We start from the raw sequence: 20699 nt of genomic DNA on the forward strand, positions 1-20699 counted from the left end.
AATTAAGTCTTCAAAGCCCTCCATGAAATACCAGTAGTGTGAAAAGTCACCCTGCTCTTGGGAGGGATCCTCATTCCAAAGGACAGATAATGCGACAGAAGGCAGGTTTCCAGATCTCATAGGTGGAATTGTTTAATAGAAGGAACCTGGAGAACATCAACACTGCTGATTGACACTGCAGCCAGACAGATATTAGAAGAGATAGATGGTCCCACATGTAATTAAATCATATGCCACACAGCTCTTTATAGATAACAATCAGCATTTTCAATTGCACCCAGAAACAATGTTACAAAGGCATATTGAAGTATGCTGATTATTGCCTGTGCTTCTGCATTCTGGACCAAGTGAAGCTTCTGGATGGTCTTCAAAGACAGCCCCATGTAGAACACATTGTAATAATCAAGCCATAGGATAACCAGGGCACAAGTGGCCATCTGAACAGCATCCTAATTTGGATACAATAAAATTGGTGTACCAGGTGCAAAAGCTTCCCTGGCCACAGCTACAACTTACTAGTTAAGCAGGTGATGTGAGTCCAGGAAGGGCCCCAGATTGTGCATCCAAGATTAAAGGTGGAACTTGCTAAGATTTGGGTAGCCCAAATACAACAGCCTCCAAGCACTGAAACAATCTTGAAAGTTTTTCTTCTTCTTCCATTTCACTTATATCCCACCTTTCCTTTGAAAGTTCCCAACTATATATAATAAAATGATCCCTAAAAAACCCAAAAGCTAGTTTGGGCTGACAGTGAATAAATGGCCTAAAGGCACCAAATAAGCAATAAAAATATGTAAGGACTTGAATCTGTATCATATAATGCAACAATACCTGAATTCCTTATCTTGTTCCTTACATCTCAAATGTTTTTCTTAATGACCAATGAATCAATTTTTCTTCTTCCACATTATATTCAGATAGGACTACTGATCTAACGCAGCCTGTTTCTAAGAATCATTTACCTGGTCTTAGTCATATATGTGTCTACTATAGGTAAGAACCATAATAATTGCAGAAGATTGTCCACATATTTGTAACAAAATAACAAACTACCAGGTTTGTCCCATAGATGACCTATAAGGAATCTTTTGTCTGTTTGCTTTTTTAAAAAATAAGGTTTTCCAGAATGAAAAAGTAATTAATCTGAATATGTAGCATCGATCCTTTAAAAATATTGTGTGAAAAAGTGCCATAAAAGTGGCTTCAATTCAACCTCTGTAAGGACACCAGTGTTGAATTTTGTAACATAACCATTTGTTTATTCCACAATATAAACTGCAACATTTGATACAAGCTACCAAAAAAGAAAAAGCCAAAATACAGCTGTGGCCAGTACTTTACAGAGCTTTCCTGTCTCCTACATAGCTAGTGTCATCAGTGATACTAGAACCTAAACATTTGCTTTCTGTACATTAACCAATGCTAAAAGCACCAACACGCTGTTTGGAATTATAATTCCAGTCACTGAAAGCAGACACAGAAGTTATTGCTTCAGATAAATAAATCTAGTCTACAAAATCAAAATGAGGGAAATCTAACATTTTTAAAAATGTTCAAGAGTAAACAGGGATTTCTTCAAAAAGAGAATTATGGGGATGCTTAGTGCACTGCTTTGCACTTAAACAGACTGATTTAAGTGTGCTGGTAAATTCCAAAGAGGTAATTGAATGCTATACATGAAAAGGTGCACATCATCTTGATGCCTTCCAAACTGGCGAAAACCCCCAGACCAAAAGAGTCAGCATTTTAAACCTTAATAACCACAAACAGTTTAAAGAATAAAAATACAAAAGTGTCAATTTTTTTTAAGTCTGAAAAAAATGATCCCATGAGGACAGAAGTAGCACCATTTGCAATGTGGCTCTAAAACCAGCCCAGTGGATTTATGGAGAAAAATCTCTCTCTTCTACAGTCCTGAATGATCATCAAATGTTTTACTTTCGATATGGAGAATCCTTTCTGGTACAGCTTGTACAAATATAGTCTTCTTTTTCTGCCATCTCTGGAGAAACACCCACACACACTTGATGAAACCACTGGTTGCAGCAGCCATCACACTGGACCCAGTCTACCTAGACAAAAAAAATCCAGGAAACTCAATATATAGCATTATTATATATGTATTATTATATGTCTGTTTACTGTCAACATTTCAACAATATATGTCATACTACCCACCAGGCCTAGTTCTGAATAAGAAGCCTTAAGAAAAAGGTAGATAACTAAAATCCTGCAACAGTACAGAAAACAAAATGCTAATTTGCTATAGATATAAAATGAACCATGTGGGAATATTATTATTTAAGAAACTTAAATCATTCTAATGGTCTTAAAATATGAAATATTACAGGTGAATGCGAGAAGAAATTTGTTGATGATAAAAGCAGCTTAACAAGGTAGCTATCAGGATAGCTGGTTTGCCCTTCAATGAAAATTTGTGAGCAGACGAGGCAGTTGTTAAAAAATACCTTAACTCTGAATTCTCTTAATTAAGTAGGGCAATGGAATAGATAACCTACAAGAGCCTGTTAATATTATCCTTCTATTATGTCCTGTATTTTTTATTCCATTTATTTCACAAGTTCAATTTACCTCATCACCTTCAGGCTGTAGACAGTTGTCAGCTGGACAAATGGCATTCTCATCTTCAGAGTCTTCCTGTTCAGAGAATGACATTTCTGAAAAAAGCAACTGACTTTCGCCAGTGTGCTGAATGTCAAACAGCCCCTCTCTTTCTAACTTGCTCAGCTCCCTCAAATGAGTCAATTTCATTTTTTTCTTGTTTGGAGCTATTTTTCTTACTCTTGCTCTCATCTCACTGCAGAATTTCTCTCTTTCAAAGCGTCTCTTCAGCTTCTTTTCCATAGAACAAATTCCATCTCTCTTCCCTTGACAATCATTCTACAAGAAACATATTTTAAATTAAGCACTACATAACCATTTCTTATAATTATTTTTTCATGCAGCAATTCTCTGTACAATATAAAAAGCATATTTGTAGCAATGTACTTTGGATAATTATAAAAATAATCTGTATGTTGTCCTGCTGTATAGCTTTGGAATGTCTTTTTCTTAGTGCTTATCTAGGCTTGAATAAAAATTAATAAAATTTTAAAAATTTGGGAAAGAGATAGCATATTATCTGGTCAGCATGGATTCTCCTTTTAACCAGTATTTCCACTCTTGCATTGGTATCAAAGCCTACAATCTTCTTTTGGCGAGAAATGTGCCTTCACTATAGGCAAAGTTTATGTCTCGTGGAAAGCTCTGGGGGCCACAAATGGTATTTTAACTTTTTTCAATATCTCCTAATAGTGGTCTATCTTGTTCATATCACCAGCCACCCCTTCCCATTTCTCCTCTACCGTCATAGTGCTTGCTGCCCAGGTATTAGAAAATAGAGTATGGAAGGCCAAATAGGTAATCAAAAACTATTCTCTAACATTCAAGATGCGGAACAATGGATTTAAGTTATATACAAAAGTGGAGTCCACTAAATGTTAGAATAAATTTCCTAATAGAAGAAGAATTTCAGAAATAGAGTAGATTATCCAGAGATTTAAAATTTAAAAGCTGTAGGTTTCCTTCATTGGATATGTTCCAAAAAAGAATAGATAGCTATTATGAAAGCTCCTTTAATTTTAATCCCTACACTGAACAGGAAAAAATTGGATGGCATCTTCTAAATTCTACAGGAAAACTTGATGGCCCCTCTTCATTATAGCCATCTTGACAGAAGGTCAGGAAGCACAATGGTGCTGTTTAGGAGGGATATAAAAGAAGAGTGACATGAATGTCTAGTGGAGTCTTCCTGGTGGTTGGTAAGCATGATAAAAAGAGAAAATTCAGAACAGCGACTGCATTGATTTTGTTAAATCTTCATAAGAATACTCATATTCTTAAAGATTCATCTGTGGATCCCACTGCACCCATGTCAAGCTGAGGAATGAGCTGAGAATAGAAATGTACAACTGGTACAGCAGGAAAATCACCATGGATACACTGATGTGTATACACTGATTAGCCACGTCTACAATGCTTGTGTCAATTTTTAACATTCTGAAAATGCTCTTGATTACTCTTCTATAGCAATTAAAATATTTTTTAAAAATCTGGAGTTCCGGTTTGCAGGGCTTTGGTGACAGATGGGAATCCGCGATCATGCGCGGTTTCTGCCTGGGCTCGCCGCTGGAGCGCCCTGAGCCGGCTGGTTTCAGGGTAAGCCACCCCGTAGAGGTGGTGAAGAGGGGGGAGATCACCAGCAGGGTCGAGAAGAGCTGCATCTCTCCTCAGCTGGCCAAACTCCCTTTCCCGAAGGCGGTAAGAGCGGCGGTCAGAAATGGCCGCCTCAAAGAAGAACTCAACCGGAAAAGAAAGTGCAGTTGGAAGATAAGAAGTGAAAGTTTTGGCTGAAAAAACAACAATTAAGGTACCCTGGAACTTAAATTTTACAAAAGATAACATCGCTCCCAAAGAAGGTCGGAAGCAGCGAAAGAAAGTGAAAAGGGAAAGGTTTTTTCTTCTTCTCTCTCCTTACTTACATTGACAACTAAGAGATCGGAATAAGAAATTGGAAAAATCCGCTTTGGCATCAATAGGCAATTAAGCTGAAAATACAACTAAATGCCAAAGGGTCAATAAAGATTTCTGGACATTAAAACCTTTTTCTTTTATAAGCAGGAAGGGAGAGGAAAAGAATAAGGGCAGGATCTGGCAGGAGACTGCCTGGACTTCAAAAGAATCTAAAGTAAAACTTCAACAAGACTTCTAAAATATACATTTTAACTGAGATTTTGCAACTAAATAGTAACCCCAGGAAGAGAAAGTGAAAAAAAAAGTGTAAAAAGAAACAGCTTGTGTGTATTTGGATTGTCTGGTGATTTTTGGTTATTATATTTGAATGACTAAAATCAATTGGGTGGTTGTTTAATTTTTCTTACATCACTTCTGGATGAATTGAAAATGGAACTTAAAAAATACAAAGAAGATGCACAAGAAGGGAAGGGCTCTTTTGGTTTCGTTTTTCAATTCTTAGAAATGGAGATTTGCAACTACGAGAAACAACAAAAAAAGACTGTAAAACAAGAAGACTGGGACAAAGAAGAAGCCACCCTTAATGAACAAGTAACTCTATGTGGGGAAGAAAGGGGAAAGGGGGGAAAGAGAATGGAGAATTGAAGACTTAAAAAAACAGCCAAAGAAGGGAAAAATAATTTGAAAAGTGGATATAATGTTGGAAAGCAACAGAAAAGGGGAATACAGAAGAGGGAAATGGAGGTGGAGAGACGGGGGTAAAAAGGGGAGAGGGAAGAAGAGAGGGAAGAAGGAAAGGAAGAGAAGTTACAAAGGTTTGGAGCAAGATGTAAAGAAACAGGACCTATTTAGAGATAATGGGTGAAAATCTAACTGAAAAAGGGATTCTCTGAAGGTACATAAGATTGTATTGTTATATTTGTAATAGAAATAATTTTAGAAAATTGGAAACAACATATGATTAAAAAGAGGGATAAAGTAGTTGGTGTGGTTTGGGGAAATTGTGAATAAAATAAATGAAATAAAATAAATGAGAAAATTGAATTAGGAAGGAACGGGAACATTTTAATTAGTCAATGTTTTATAAAATATAAGTGAAGGGGGGGGAATTAACTATGGAAAGTTTATAATTGTTCCCATAGAAGTATGATATTTATTTGAGGAGTAATGTGCAAAATGTTAAGATTTAAATGAATATTAATATTGATGATAGAATTGGAATGGATTGTTGTTTTATGTATATATTATACAGTTATAACTTTTTTTCTTTTTTCAAAAATACAGCGTGTACTTTAAGAATGTGCCAAGCAGAATCCGAATGGAAGTTATGTATTATATTAAGTGTTATAATTTTAGAGGAAAGATATAAAGGCGTCATACTCCAATCAGTGATTACAGGAAAAATTTGGTTTAATGAGAAAAGATAGTAGACAGTTGAAACAGGACAGACAAAGAATATAACTACAATGATTTGAATTGAGATGAAATAAATAAAATAAAATTAAGAAAGTTAAAAGAGGGGAGAAGCTATGTAGAAAATGTAGAATAGTAATAAGATATAGAATGGAATCTAAAAATGAGCATGAACTTGAATTTGTGTCTGTACAAAGAGATGTAACCCGGGATTATGCTGCTTTCAAAAAAGATGTTTTACTTGTATTTCTTTTCTTTTTGTGAAAACTCAAATAAAACTTACAAAAAAAAATATTTTTTAAAAATCTACTGCTCTAGAAACTGTGCCCAGGCAATGCTGCAGTTTCTAAGAGTTCAGTACTTACTTTTTCATTTGTTGGTCCTACTGACTTTTCCTTTGCAAATAAGATCTCATATAGCTCTTGTATTTCCGGTAGTGATACTTGTAGTAACTGGGCTTCCATCATTAGCTCATTCAATTCTCTACTTATGGCTATAACAAATCCAAGATGGATTTTTTTAATATTCCAGAGGTGACAAAGGAAATTCATTTTACAAACACTCCATATATTTGTATAATGGTGTGTATACACACACACATTTATATCTTATCCACAAATAAATATTTGATTTATAACCACAAAATCAGAAAGATTCAAATCAATCTGCATTAAAGATTGAATATAAAAATGGAACACAAAAGATGGAAAAATTAAACAATGCTAAGAAACAGTTCCAGACATGGCTCATCATCATTCAGCAAGGTCATGAAACAGGCCGTGGCCTATTCAAAAAGAGTCTAGTAGAACTCGTTGTTACCAACTCACCACAGCCATCTCGTTGTGGCCAACTTGCACAGGACAACTTTCCATGGCCATTTCCATCAAGGGAAAACTCACCAGGGGACAAATTCAATGCGATAAATATGATCTGTCATTGTTTCTTCAACATTATTTTCATTTTTGTCTATTTCCATAAAAATGGAAGTAATGTCAAAGAATCACTGGTGGATAATATTTAACACACTGAGTTATCCCATATGGAATTGTCCTGAGGCAGGTTGTCTCATGGTGAATTGGCCTCAGCAAGTTGTCCCATGGCCATGGCAAGATGACTAAAGTAAGTTGGCCATGGTGTATTATCCCATTCCGTTCCAAAAAGCTAGGTTTTAAATGCTTTTGTAAGATAGAGCAGCAAGGCAGCCAATGTACCTCTGGAGAAACAGTACTCTGGAAAGCAGGAATAGCAACAGAGAAGGCCTGCCTCTTGAGATCCCACAAGATGTGTTGATTTATTTTAAAACTGAATAAGATTGTCCTGCTCTAAACAACTCTGGACAGTGTACAAGATAATTAATCATATAATGCATTTTTAAAATCCATGTGCCATAAAAATCCCAACAATTTAAATGCAAGCATATACGCAAGAGCCTCCAGCTTCTTTAACCAGGGATGCAGTCAGGTTTTCTGACTATTTTTACTAGGGTGGGAACCAGATATATCTTGGCAGGGATAGTATTTGAAGGGCAGATGCTGTGACAAAAGTGTATATTTCCTAGTCTCCATCAGATGGGGTTATTTAACTGAGAGGGCCTGGGACACATGCATCCTATCAGATCTCATAGGGTGGTAAGAGACATGAGAGATACCATATGTATTTAGGATTTTATACTTCAACACCACGAAGTAAAAATACTTACTATGAAGGGGGATACAATTTTGTCCCGTAGAAAAAGGTGAATGTAAATGTATTGATCTGTTATTCCACTCATGAGGCAATGAGAAAGATGTGGCACCAATTGTCTGCGAAACCTGATTTCAAAAAAAAATTAACACATTTTTCTTGTAATAATCTATAAACATAAATGGCTAACACATTGATATGCATTACTGATTAAATGAGAATTGTCTACTTTATCTTTAGAAAGTTACATTTTTGTTCCCGTTTATTTTGTGGAAAACATGCAATTCAATCTTAAAAGAAAATAATATATTTACAAGGAAATCAGTACAAGCACATTTCATTAAGAAGCCAGGAATTTAACCAATGTAATTACTATTTCTAAGTAGTTTGATGTAAAGCATAAATTATTAAATTGGGAATAGAACAAATCATTCTAAAAATAAGCAATATAGGGGAGGGAGGGAGAGAAAGAGAGTTTGGATTACCTATATTGTTTAATGCTTAAGAGTGTGTGTGTGTGTGTGTATTATATATAAAAGGGGGTATTTATTTAAGTGTGACAAATGCTTTTAAGCTGCTTCAGTTGCCAGACCCTAATCAGTAGATAGATATATCCAATTCTTTCATACTGTCTGAATATTTCACAAAATAAGATTAAGCTTCTAAAACAAAGACAAGTTGTAAGAGGGATTATGACTGGTGCAAGTTTGAAGAAAATGTCTTTGTCCCATCAAAAGATATAGTCCAGAGAAAGCTACAATGAACAACAATCAAATCCATAATTAGCAGAAATAAACCACATTCCCCATTATATTGAATAGTTTGGGCCCTGCCTAAACAGAGATGCAGTACAGGTTTATAATTATATGAATGGTGTGGAAAGAGGAGTATCATTTTTTTACAGAAATATCAAAACTTGATATTATTTAACAACTCTATTAATTATGCATTCAGGACAGACATAAAAAAATTACTTTAGACCAAGCCTGGACAACATATAGTTCACCAAGCAAACTTTTGTAGTCCTCCAGCCTTTTTTTTAACAAGGAAATAAATTCATCACTACTGAGATATGCTACCAAGCATCTCCACGCCTCATTGCTGCCACCAGATGTTGCTCATCTCTTAATCATAGTACAGATGACTGGCACATCAGTTATTCTTTTGCAGCCTGCAATGATTTTTAATTTATCAATATGATCCTTTCCTCTCTACAAGTTGTACAGGTCTGCTTTACACTATGAATAATTACTTTTATGGAATCAATTGCATAAATAGCCATAGGCTTATATTACATTAAAGGATAATTAAACTGAGAAAACATCTATCAATAGCTATTACCAAGGATAATAAACAGGACATAGTTAATAAAAACCAGTTACTCAAGGGAGTAGCATAAATTGCTTCTGCATCTTCTTCATGGATAACACCGGAGATCACTAGAAAAAAATACTAGGTAGACTTTGCTCTGAATTTGCTCTTTTTCTTATATTATTATTCTTTTCCTCCTTTTTCCAAATTCCCATTCCCTCCCACTCTAAGACAGTCAGCAGATTTGGTCCAAAATTGTCTGAGTTTGAGACTGACTGTCTCAAGTAATATCAGAGTAGCTGATTAAAGAGTACTTGAAAGTCCAAAGCAAAGGGATTGTTATATACAACTTCATTATAACAACCAAGCAAATTGGAAAGAAGAATCCAAGGAAAAATTATCTATTCACTTCTGTGTGGGAAGTTTTTTGATAGTGACATCAAGTAGCTGAAATCTGTAGGTAAAACTGGTAAAGGCAATATTCATGGACAATGAACAGCAATTGCTCAAAATGTAATATTGTGCAGCTATGTTTATTATTGGATCAGGCATGTGCATCCATTTATATACACACTATATTCCTCCATGTATACTGTCACTGTTGAGTTAATGAGACTTTTATCATCCCAGAAACATGATAAATTATTGGCCCCTGTCCATTCTGAAGAAATGGACAGAATCCTCACAGCTGTCAGTTCAGCAACTTGTGTTCAGGACCTACACTTCTTCTGGTTAAGGCCTCCAGAAGGTGACATGCAGTTGGGTCCAAGCTGTGGTTAATTGCAAGACTGAATGAAGCTATATACACTGAAAGACATGGTTGTGCAACCTATTCTCAAGAGGTCCTTTTTGAATCTTCAAGCAACTGTCATCCAGTCTCCAATCTTACCTACCTAGGAAAGGTTGCATTGATAATACAAATTCAGTTTCAGAGGGCTCTAGATGAAATGAATCCATCTTATGCATCAATTGTGCTCATTGATGAATTGAGAAGCTTTGCTCTAAGTCACTCGTGTCTTGATCATTTCTCTGTTCAATTACTGCACTAAATTCTGTTGGCTGCCCTTGAAAGCCAACTAGAAATTACAACTGGTCCAGAACTCAGTGGTGTTTACAGCTGCCCCTCAGTTTGCCCATTATCATACCGCTGCTGTTTGAACTGCACAAACTTTCCTTTTCTTTCCAGGTACAATTCAAGATGTTGCTTATCACAGTTAAAAATCTACACTGGCATAGTTATCTGCCTGCTCCACTAGACAGGGAGCACACATTCCAGGTTTCTTCTCTCAAATACTGTCTTCAAGTGAAACCGCAAAAGCATATTGTCTAAATAGTAACTCTTGCCCTTTGGAAAATTCTCCCACCTGAAATCTGGCAAGCCCCCTCCCTTTTAGCTGTCTGGAAAGCCTTATAAAGATGATTTTCCTCCCAAGTGTTGAGATAGGGTGAGCTCGGAGCCTAGTGATTGTGGTTTCTCATGTATTGAAGAATGTTGGTTTAAGAGTACTGGCAGTTGACTTTTTCCAATAGTTAAGATATTCTTAACTATTATTTTTTATGTTATCACTGGTGCTATGAGCTGCCATGAGTTACTAGTTTAGCAGAGGGAGGAAGGAAGGAAGGAAGGAAGGAAGGAAGGAAGGAAGGAAGGATATGTTGTATCACTTTTTCTGCTTCAAATCTATATCCGTACAGGACTCTATATCTAGCTGAAGCAGAAAAAGTGATACAACAGATCCTTCCTTCCTTCCTTTGGAAAATCACTCTATAAATGTTTATACTCTGCAGGCCCCATATCCATTAAATTGATTTTTTTGCTACTATTTATCTAAAAAGTAAAATACAGAAGCATTCATGCTGGTTTTCATATAGCACTTTACTAGGATATAATTAGAACCTTACCTTATTGGTCTCCTGCAATTGGCCTGCCACGTTTTGCCATTTGCTGTACAATATCCCTGAGTCCACTTTGTCTGCTAAAAGTTTTATATTCCCTGAGGATAACATTTGTTGTGCTCTATGTTGCCAGTTCACGGTTCTCTCTATCATATACCGTAAGGCATCTCCCTCAGGCAGTCTCACCCGAATTCGCTGTAAAGAAGCCATTAAAGGTAGAATCTTTTCTAAAGGTGGCTTTTCAGATCTATGGCAGTGAGGGCAAAGCCATACCCAAGGTCCCTGCAAATTGCTGGACGCCGAAACACAGCTAGTATGGAACATTCCTCTGCACAGCTCACACTGTATCATTGGTGCTGCCGGCTCTTTCTGACAGAGGCAAACTTTGATCTCTACATTCTGTTCATCAGAAAAGATTTTTTCTTCATTTATTGCTCTCAGAGAATGCAGTGCTTCCATTTCTTTTAAACGGGCTTCACCAAGCATGGCCATCTGATAACGAATTACATTAAAATTATTTACAGACATTAAAAAAGTCCCTAAAATGTTCAGTTACATTTTTCTATAACATGCAAAAAAAGTTCTAAGAAAAATGAATTCTGTTGATTTCTTAAATCTTTTTGAAATACAGTTCACTATTTGCCATTTGGACAACTGTTAATATAATCTTAGATGCCGAATGAAAAAGCTTTACTTTTCTCTTTACAGACTACATACAAATTAAATGCACAGAAAATCTGATTTTACTTTAGTAACATCAAGAATATATATTGGTATTCTAAGCAAAAAATGTACTAAGGCACAATTCTGTCTCTGAAAGAATGGAAAAAGAAGCTTCATTAAAATAAGACATATATTTCTAAGCACATAAGTTCATTAAATACATTTCAGAATACATACATACCGCAGCTGCAGTTTCCTTACACTCAGATAATGCTCTTTCTAAATCACATAAACTCTCAATTTTGGTGCTCTTTTTTTTCCCATTTGGAACTGATTCTTTTGTTTTCTTTGTTTTTCTTTTAAATCCTGATGTCCCAATGTCACATCTTGGACATAACACCTAGTAAAAATTAAAATTGTCATATTTTCTTCTTGTGTTTCACAGAACAATGTGTTCAACTAAGCCTGCTCTGGAGGAATGAGGGATCATTCAATGATTATACTGTATATAATATCTATTTCTAAAAGCCTTCATGCAAATTTGAACATACCCAGATTAAAATGCCAACATGCAATTTAAAGATTGGTAGGTACTTCCAAAATTTTACAAAATAATTAATAGAAGCCAGGGAGAGGGGAGTGCTTGCCTACAATACCAGTAACTGAATACCCTGGATTGTAGCATGTCTTTTTCCTTCCTCATATACATCTATGAGACATGACAATTGAAAGAGAAATATTCCACAGCATAATCCTTCCAAATCATCAACCCAAAGTGCTTTCTTTAGGCTCACCTACATGACCTGCCAGCACAAACACGCACAAAAATAAGCATAAAAGATTCCTCATGTAAGGGCAGAAGACTTAGCCTAAGATCAGATGATCTGTCAAAATAACACTCTACTCATGATAAGCACCCTGTCCGAAGGGTGAGACTAACACCCTGCACTGCATGGGCAGATGAAAATAGCACAAAACCGAACTTTATTAAATAAGATTTGAATTTTGCACTTAGAAGTTGCTGGCTTTCTTCTTTGATGTCATTTCTAATCTGTATTAAGAAGAGAGAGAGAGAAAGTCCAAGGAGCTGTTACTTACAACCTTGCAAGGCTTCTAGTTCCGTTATTGGCCAGGGCAAGTCTGAGATCTCAGAATGAGTGTTCATCTTGTAAATCCCAATCAAGCATTTGACAAAACCTTAATTCTTAATTATCATTTGTTTAATTTCTATGATTTGCCTGCATAAATTCTCTACTCAGAATAAGTATGGAAATAAATTACCTCCAAAAGAGAATAGGAAGAGTCCTCTGTCAAGAAAGTATTGCTTGCACACTCTTTCCAAACTTGAACTTCAGCTACTAAAGACTCCAGCCTTGGCAGATAGTCCAGATGAACAGGAATAGAGCGACTTCTTGTGATAAGTTCTGCAAGCATATCTAACACAGGCACACGCCCACCAGCCTAATAATGCAGAAATGTTATATTCAGTGAAGATTATAATGAAGTTGAAGATATACAAAATGAAACCAGACATTAGATAACAGTCGTCATTTTTGCTTTTATAAATGTTTTGTACAACTTATTGTAAGTAATAATCAACTATTACTGCTTTTATAATTTGTTATAGCAATACAAACAATTAGAAATATAATTTTTTAAAAATAAAAAATGTGTATCTATATTGCTGCAGAGGTTTTATATCATACATTTTATAAATACAAGAAGTCTTCTAGTTTTTTTTTTTTTTAGAGGAGTCATTACTCTTTTTAAGGAAACATCATTTACAGTCTATATTACTGCAACTGCTTACAATCAAACATCACACAGATCTCAGAAATAAAAGTATAGTGAAATTAAAGCAAGAACATTACTTTCAATTATTAATTTCCACCCCCACCTGCAGGTTCTCCACTTCCTGTAGCCAGTCTTTGGCCTTCTTTACAGCATCTTTCAGAGCTATTCCATTTGGAAGATAAGCAGGGATAACATCTATTTCTTTCACTGCTGCTTCAAGACTGCTTAATGACTGTCTTGGCCTTAAAGAAAACACAGAATTTTGTCGTGCTATACTGTTATCACTTAAAAACTAGTAAGAGTCAAAAAATCTCTCCTATAAAGAAGCAAACACTCCCCAAAAATAATGCCTCAGTACAATAAAAGGACAGGTTCTTGCTAAGATTCAGAAGATAAATTCTATATACAAATAAAGACTCCAAACATGCCAGGTTTTTGTGATATATATAGAAGAATATATGAATTGTAAGAATCCTTGTCTATAAACTAATGAAGCACAAGTTTCTCCGTGTAGAGACAATTAAGCCCAAGGCTCTGTTGAAGACACTTGCCTCCCAAATTCAAAGGTTTCTAAAAATATTCACTAGAACACCCTACATTAAAGTTTGAATTGTATATTTATAGGTTAAACAGGAGTTAAAACTTTATTGCATTCCTCAATGTGGCATATTATAGTGTGAACTTATAATGAAATCATAGAACTATATGTATGACTTGCTTTAGTCCCTAAATTAAATTTTTTGTTATGTTGGATTGCAGCTCCAATCACTGATTACTGGACATGCTTATTAGCAATTCAGTACTGGAAATAGTTGGCCTGTGGAAAAGCATAGGCAACCTGATATATCAGGTTATCTTCAACTCTCATCAGCATGGCCAACAGAGACTATTGGATCTGCAATCCAAATCACTTTAAACTACCAAGCTGACACTATCACAGGGCAATGCAAGTGTCTGGCATGATGTGAATGTCTGAGGAGCACTTCAACATTGGCATTCTGGGAAGTTAGCAGGTAAAGTTGCAAATGGCAATCACATAATCACAAGGCAGTGCAACCAGTCTTAAATGTGAACCAGTTGGCAAGCAGATTGCAATCATATGATTCCAGGGTGCTGGACAGCCAGAGCTGGAAGAACCAGTAGTAACCACCATTGGTTCATTTCCATCATAACTTCAAACTGTCTCTGAATGAATGGTTGTATGTTGAGGACTACCTGTACTATGTAAAACTATTTATCTTCCTTTATTTTAAACATTATTAAGTAACTTACATTCTCAAGGCAATGTTTAAAATAATAATCAGCAATGAAATTGCTAATGAAATATTAATTATTGGTTACCAAAGAAATATTTCTGGTACTAAAAATACAATTTTGTTGTTGCTTTTTTTTTACACTGGCACAACACATTTTTCTTCATTTTTCATATAGGTTGAGGAAAAATAATAACTTAATTACTGAAAAGCAATGTGAATTTTAAGAGTTCTGAAACAAGACTCATTTTCTACCTGGCTTTTATCAGAGTTCTAGCCTTGTCATCCCAGTGTTCAGACACTGTTAAGAGTTCTTGGAGCCTGGCCATTGCCTTCTCAACTGCAGGATGAGGTGCTAGTCCAACACCAGAGTCTATGAGTCTTCTCATATCATCAAGAGTAAGAGAAGTGTGGTCCAAGCAAACATTTTGTACATCTTCCAACCAGCGTGCTTGTTCTAAGCGTATTCTTAATTCCACAAGCTGAGGGAGGTCAACATCAAAGTCAAAACTGACTTCTAAAAGTTCTTGTAGTTTTGAAGCACTGGGAATTTCTTCAGAGAGAAGTTTTTCACTGTATTTCTGAAAGTCTTCTACACGATTAAGAAGATCCTAAAATATGAAGCAGTGAGAATAAGTAAAAAAACAAAATTCTCAAACCAGAACTGTAGCTATTTTAAAAGTTATTTGAACAGCATTTCACATTTGATGACAAATAATGTAGATTATTTCTGCAAACAAATGACAAAAAAACAGAATGCAAGGTATGTTTCCCTGTAAATTATTTACACCATAGTCTAAATTAATAGTATTTAAGGATTTAACAATTCTTCATCAGATTTGCAGTGGAGCATCCTGGCCTATGCCTGATCAGATGGGATAAGTCAAGAGAAAATAAAATGCTAAAACAATTTTTAAAAGAGGTTATGTAAACAATCTGGCTTCATGTTGGCTGTGGACAGGATCTCACATGAGATCCTGAGGCAATATTTGTCACTTGGGGTTCTCCTAAATCATTCAAATCAAATCAGTCAGCAAATAAAGGCCATGGAATCCCTGTTAGTTCATATAGTTTATTAACTGGTCTATACCAACTAGCTCTACAACAATATTTACTTATTTAAATTCCCGAATCTTTGAAAATATAAGAAGGTATATTTTTGTTTATCTGGAGAAAAAAATTCTAGTTTATTCCATTGATAATTCCAAGTTACCTTCAGTAGTGTTGTTTGGCTAAGGACACATGGTAAAGCATGCAGTTGTCTAACAAATAAGCGGAGTTCATTCACGGTCAATTGATTTTGAGATTTTCCTCCACCAGACCGGTATCTGTGGTTACATAGAAAAGTTTTATACCACTAAAGGGTACATTAAATACATTCGTCTTGTTATTTCATCCTTATTCAACTAATTTATTAAAAGAATATGTGTTAATATGTAAATATTTTTCTCAAACCAGACATCATTAGAACCATAATTATGTGAACAGATTTTTATCGACCATGCTATTTGTGCTAGCAATCCAATTCTGGTGTCATGTGATCATCAATTAAAACAGAAATGCACAATATGTAACATCTGAAAACTTTGCTTACAACTCCTCAAATATCATGGCCTCTTTTGAGGACCACACTTAGGTATTTCCACCAAGCTCTCTGCACCAGTTCAGTTAGGGCTTGCTGTCCACTAGCCTGAGATCCTAAACCCAAGATTATGATATAAACCACCCAAATTTAACATGCAGTTAACTTAAATGGCAGATAGGGATGTACAAACTATTCTACTTTAAGTTGAATTTATATTTTACCGACAAAGAAATAAAGAGAGACTGGTATAGATCTATTTCAAGCTATTTAGCTCTCTTCAGCTAGCTATTCTGGGCTATTCTAGCCTTTCTGGGGTCCAAACCCAGCCAGAAAGGATATGGCTAGCTGACGAGAGCTAAATAGCTTGAAATAGATCTATACTAGTATCCCTTTATTTCTTTGTTGCTAAAATATATAGTAATATAGTTTGTTGAGAAAATGACTGCCTGCAAAGGCTCCTGGATTGGGGCTGAAAGGCGAGAGTGGAAGCAGTATGCTCCATCCCTTAGTTGGGTAGACCAGGTTGTCCTGATAGACCGGTCTGTTAGTGTTTGGGGATAAACCCCCTAGCAGAGTGCACAGCAGCAGTCAAGCCAGGCAGCCAAATGAGGGTGAGGCTGGGCCCTAGAGTATACACACACTTGAGACAAATACACTGTTTGTGGTTTAAATAGGTATTTAATTCATACAGAGATTAAGAATAGTCATTCAGTCCATATATCAGTATCCAGTATATCTATCCAGTTATCAAGTCCATTAACAGTAAATACAATGTCTTTATCTGCTTGTATTCTTCTCCTTCTGATACCTTTCTCACCAAGACAATGCTGAATCCACAGCTCACCAGTAAACAGTCCTTGTGTTCAGTTGAGTTTGGTATCTGGCACAGTAGCCTCCAAAGTAAGCAGATAGACGTCCCAAAAACAGTAGACAGCAGACCTGGAACAGTAACCAGGTGCATCTAGAAGACGGACTCAGACAGTTGCATCCAGAAGCCGGGGCTATTACGTTTCCCCTCCTACCTATATGGCTGCCTGCAACCGCACCCACAATGACATTGCAGTTTCTAGCTTAAAGCTACAAGACACTTAATCCTAGGTTTACATATTTATTCAACCCAAACCAGTTGGAGTATTCATATACCCAACATTCTCCCCTTTTGGGTGACATAAATATATAACCTTTACATTCTAAACCCATATTTTTGACAACTCTGTAGATGCTTAATGGCACCTTGGGCTTTAGTAAAATGATCAGCTACATTGTCCTCCGACATACAGTATTCCAGCTGTATCAATTTACTCTGTACAGATTCTCTTACATTAAGATACCTCAAATCTGTATGTTTACTTCTCGTTTTAACTGCAATATTAGTGGCCATTTGAATTGCTGCCTGATTATCTTCATGTACAACTATAGGGTAATTTACAGTTATACCCATATCCTTCAACATTTGTTTGTACATGATCAACTCAGTACACAATAAAGATAAACAGGAGAATTCTGCCTCCATAGTAGACAAACTTATATGCTGTTGCCTTATTGACTTCCAGCCTATTAATGTCTTACCCAGCATTATGGCTGTTCCTGAAGTCGACTTTCTAGTATCTCTTTCTGCTGCAAAACTAGCATCTGCATAAGCACTCAATATGAGATCACCTTCTGGTTCTAAATACAGTGCATGGTTTAATGTACCTTTAAGATATCTTAGGATTCTTTTCAATGCTATCCAGTGACATTGAAGTGGGTCATTATTGTGCCGTGCCAGCTGATTAATACTAAAAGCAATATCTGGCCTTGACCAATTGCTAATATATGATAAGCTACCAATCAAGGATTGATACAGTTCCTTATCACTTTTGGGACTTTGTGTATCCATTTTGCAAATATCCTGACTCATTGGAGTCTTTACAGGCTTACAAAGTTCCATTTTATAATCTAATAGCAATTTAGATATCTTATCTTCTTGAGATATCTTAAACCCTTTCTGTGTTCTCAGTATATTCAATCCTAGATATCTCTTTATCTCCCCTTCTTCTTCTTCTTTTTCTTCAGCGTTTGTCTCGCGCTCGGGCGAGGTCCGCTAATGTCCTTGAGTACTGCTTCCACACCTCTCTGTCTGCCACGTGTGTCGGGTCTGCCTTCGCGATCTCTAGATCGGCCTTGATCGTGTCCATCCAGCGTTGTTTAGGTCTACCACGCGGTCTCGCTCCTCCGACAGTCACCTTCATTACAGATTTGATGATGGATTCTTCCTTGGCGCGACTCACGTGGCCGAACCATCGTAGCCGGGACTGCCTCATGACCGTGGGGATGGGCACGACGTTGAACCGTCTACGCACTTCTTCGTTCCTGACGCGATCGAGTAGGGTGAGGCCTACCGACCATCGGAGCATTCGCATCTCCATTATCTGGAGTCTGCTTTCGACTTCTTTGGTCGTCGGCCAGCACTCTGCGCCGTATATGGCCACGGGCGCACCACAGAGTTATAGATTTTCGCCTTCAGGCGCATCGGCATCTTCTTGTCACAGAGGACGCCCGTGACGGACTTCCATTTGCCCCATGCTGCATTGATCCTGGCTGCCACCTCAGTTTGTAGTAGGCCTTCTTCCCCAAGAGTAGTTCCCAGGTACTTGAAGGTGGAGGCGCGCAGTAGCTCCTGCCCGTTCACGTGGATGGAGCCTGTCATTTCATTGTCAGTGGTCAGGTATTCGGACTTCTTTAGGTTCAGCCGGGCCCGAACTGCTCGAGGCGGTCGTGCCACTGTTGGACTCGGTGCTCTAGTTCAGCCTTGAACAGGTTGGCCAGGAACACATCATCGGGCGTAGAGCAGCGTCCATGGGGCGGGCGTGTACAGGTCGTGTGTAATTGTGTCCATCACCAGAATGAACAGCAGTGGTGAGAGAGCAGAGCCCTGGTGTACGCCGACGGTAATATTAAACTCCTCTGATATCCCAGCTGCCGCTTTTACACGGCTTTGTGACATCTGTATAGGAGTTGGACCCATTGTCTCGAGCAGCTCAGGCACGCCGTGGTCTCGCAGTGCGTACCAGATGAGATCGTGCGGGACTCGGTTGAAGGCCTTTTCCAAGTCTAGGAAGGCGGTGTGGAGCGGGATTTTCTTCTCTCTGTGAGCCTCCATCAGCATCCGCACACCGAAGATGGCGTCGGTGGTGCCGCAGTTCTTGATGAATCCAGCCTGGTCGACGATGTCCCGAATGCGCTTATCAAGGACGCGTTCAAAGATCTTCATAGTGTGTGACAGTAACCTGACCGGTCTGTAGTTGGAGCAGTCCGCTGGGCTGCCCTTTCCCTTCCAGATCGGAACAGTGGTGCTGCGGTACCAGTCGTGTGGCACTTTTCCCGTGGAGACGATGTTGTTGAACAGCTCGCACAGCCACAATGCCGAGCCCGGTAGTGCCTTTTTCCAGAAGTCGGCAGGGATGTCGTCTGGTCCTGTTGCCTTACCGTTTTCATGGCCTTGATGGCGTCGGCGACTCGCTGGCATAAATGCCTGAGACTGGGCCTTCAACTGGGTCACCTCGCGGGGTTCGTGGGTGTGGGAACTCCTCGGTGGAGATCTTCTCGAAGTATTGCCGCCACCTCTCCGCAGCGTCTCTGGGGTTGGCATCAAATTTCCCCTTTAGTCGTTGATCCCATGAAACTGGTCAATGTCCAGGGTCTTCCTGTGTCTGCTTTTGGCTAGAGCGGTAGATCTCATTCTCGCCTTCTCGCGTGTTCAGCTTCTCGTAGATGTCATCGTAGTGGAAGCTTCTGGCTGTCGCTTACTGCTTTCTTGGCTGCCTTTTTGGCCGCCTTGTATTCGCATAGAGCTTCTCGCTGGTCTTGTCCTGAAGAAAGGCCTTGTAGAGCCGTTTCTTCAGGTGTACGGCATCTTGTACTTCCGGTGTCCAGAGCCATGTATCTCTTTATCTCCCCTAATTGCTTGATTTTTACTTTCTTGGCTAATGATGATATTATTTCATTTGCTTCATCATTAGTTTTAGTTATCAGAGCAATATCATCAGTAAACAGCAATAATAATGATATCTTCCCATTCTTTTCTCTCTTAAATAGACATGGGTCGGCTAAACCAGCTTTAAATCCTATATTGTTCAGTTCCTTTACAATATACTGGTTCCATTCATAGCCCGATTGTTTAAGACCATAAAGGCTCTTCTTTAATAACCAACAATCATTATCATTATTATTGTCTCCTTTAAATCCATTAGGCCTTTTCATATAAACAGTATGTCTTAGTGGAGCATGCAAGTAAGCAGTTTCCACATCTAAATGGTTAACTATATAATGCTTGCTTGCTGCCCACACTAAAGCTGCCCTTAACGTAGCTGCTTTAAGACTAGGTGCAAATACTTCATCATAGTCTTTTGTACTTTGTCTAAAGCCTTGTGCTACTAACCTTGCCTTATGGATTGTGTTTCCATCCTTATCTGTTTTTATTTTAAAAATCCATTTGCAGCTAATGGGTTTTTCATTACTAGGTAATCTCACGTTTTCATACACTTTCATATCCTTCAAAGACTTCAATTCTTTATTAATTGCTGCAT

At 37.5% G+C, this 20699-nt stretch overlaps 1 protein-coding gene across 3 annotated transcripts in view; it reads right to left on the minus strand.

Annotated features, from left to right (window-relative positions):
* Window positions 1-1232: 1232 nt before the first annotated feature.
* The window catches only part of KDM5B (lysine demethylase 5B), a 69083-nt gene continuing 49616 nt past the window's right edge, over window positions 1233-20699 (minus strand). For 2 of the 3 annotated variants that reach the window (XM_026697728.2, XM_026697727.2), the window contains 10 exons: window positions 15760-15874; window positions 14802-15157; window positions 13397-13535; window positions 12781-12960; window positions 11741-11899; window positions 10843-11328; window positions 7646-7757; window positions 6312-6439; window positions 2593-2901; window positions 1233-2072 (listed from right to left, as the gene is read on the minus strand). In XM_026697728.2, the coding sequence (XP_026553513.2) occupies window positions 1935-2072; window positions 2593-2901; window positions 6312-6439; window positions 7646-7757; window positions 10843-11328; window positions 11741-11899; window positions 12781-12960; window positions 13397-13535; window positions 14802-15157; window positions 15760-15874 (2122 nt within the window). In that variant the 3' untranslated portion in view covers window positions 1233-1934. The remainder of the gene's footprint in view (window positions 2073-2592; window positions 2902-6311; window positions 6440-7645; window positions 7758-10842; window positions 11329-11740; window positions 11900-12780; window positions 12961-13396; window positions 13536-14801; window positions 15158-15759; window positions 15875-20699) is intronic. The other variant, XM_026697730.2, reaches the window with a different exon arrangement.

Source organism: Pseudonaja textilis, chromosome 3, assembly GCF_049901715.1.
Source record: "Pseudonaja textilis isolate UNSWEBS1 chromosome 3, rPseTex1.2, whole genome shotgun sequence".
Lineage (NCBI taxonomy): Eukaryota > Metazoa > Chordata > Lepidosauria > Squamata > Elapidae > Pseudonaja > Pseudonaja textilis.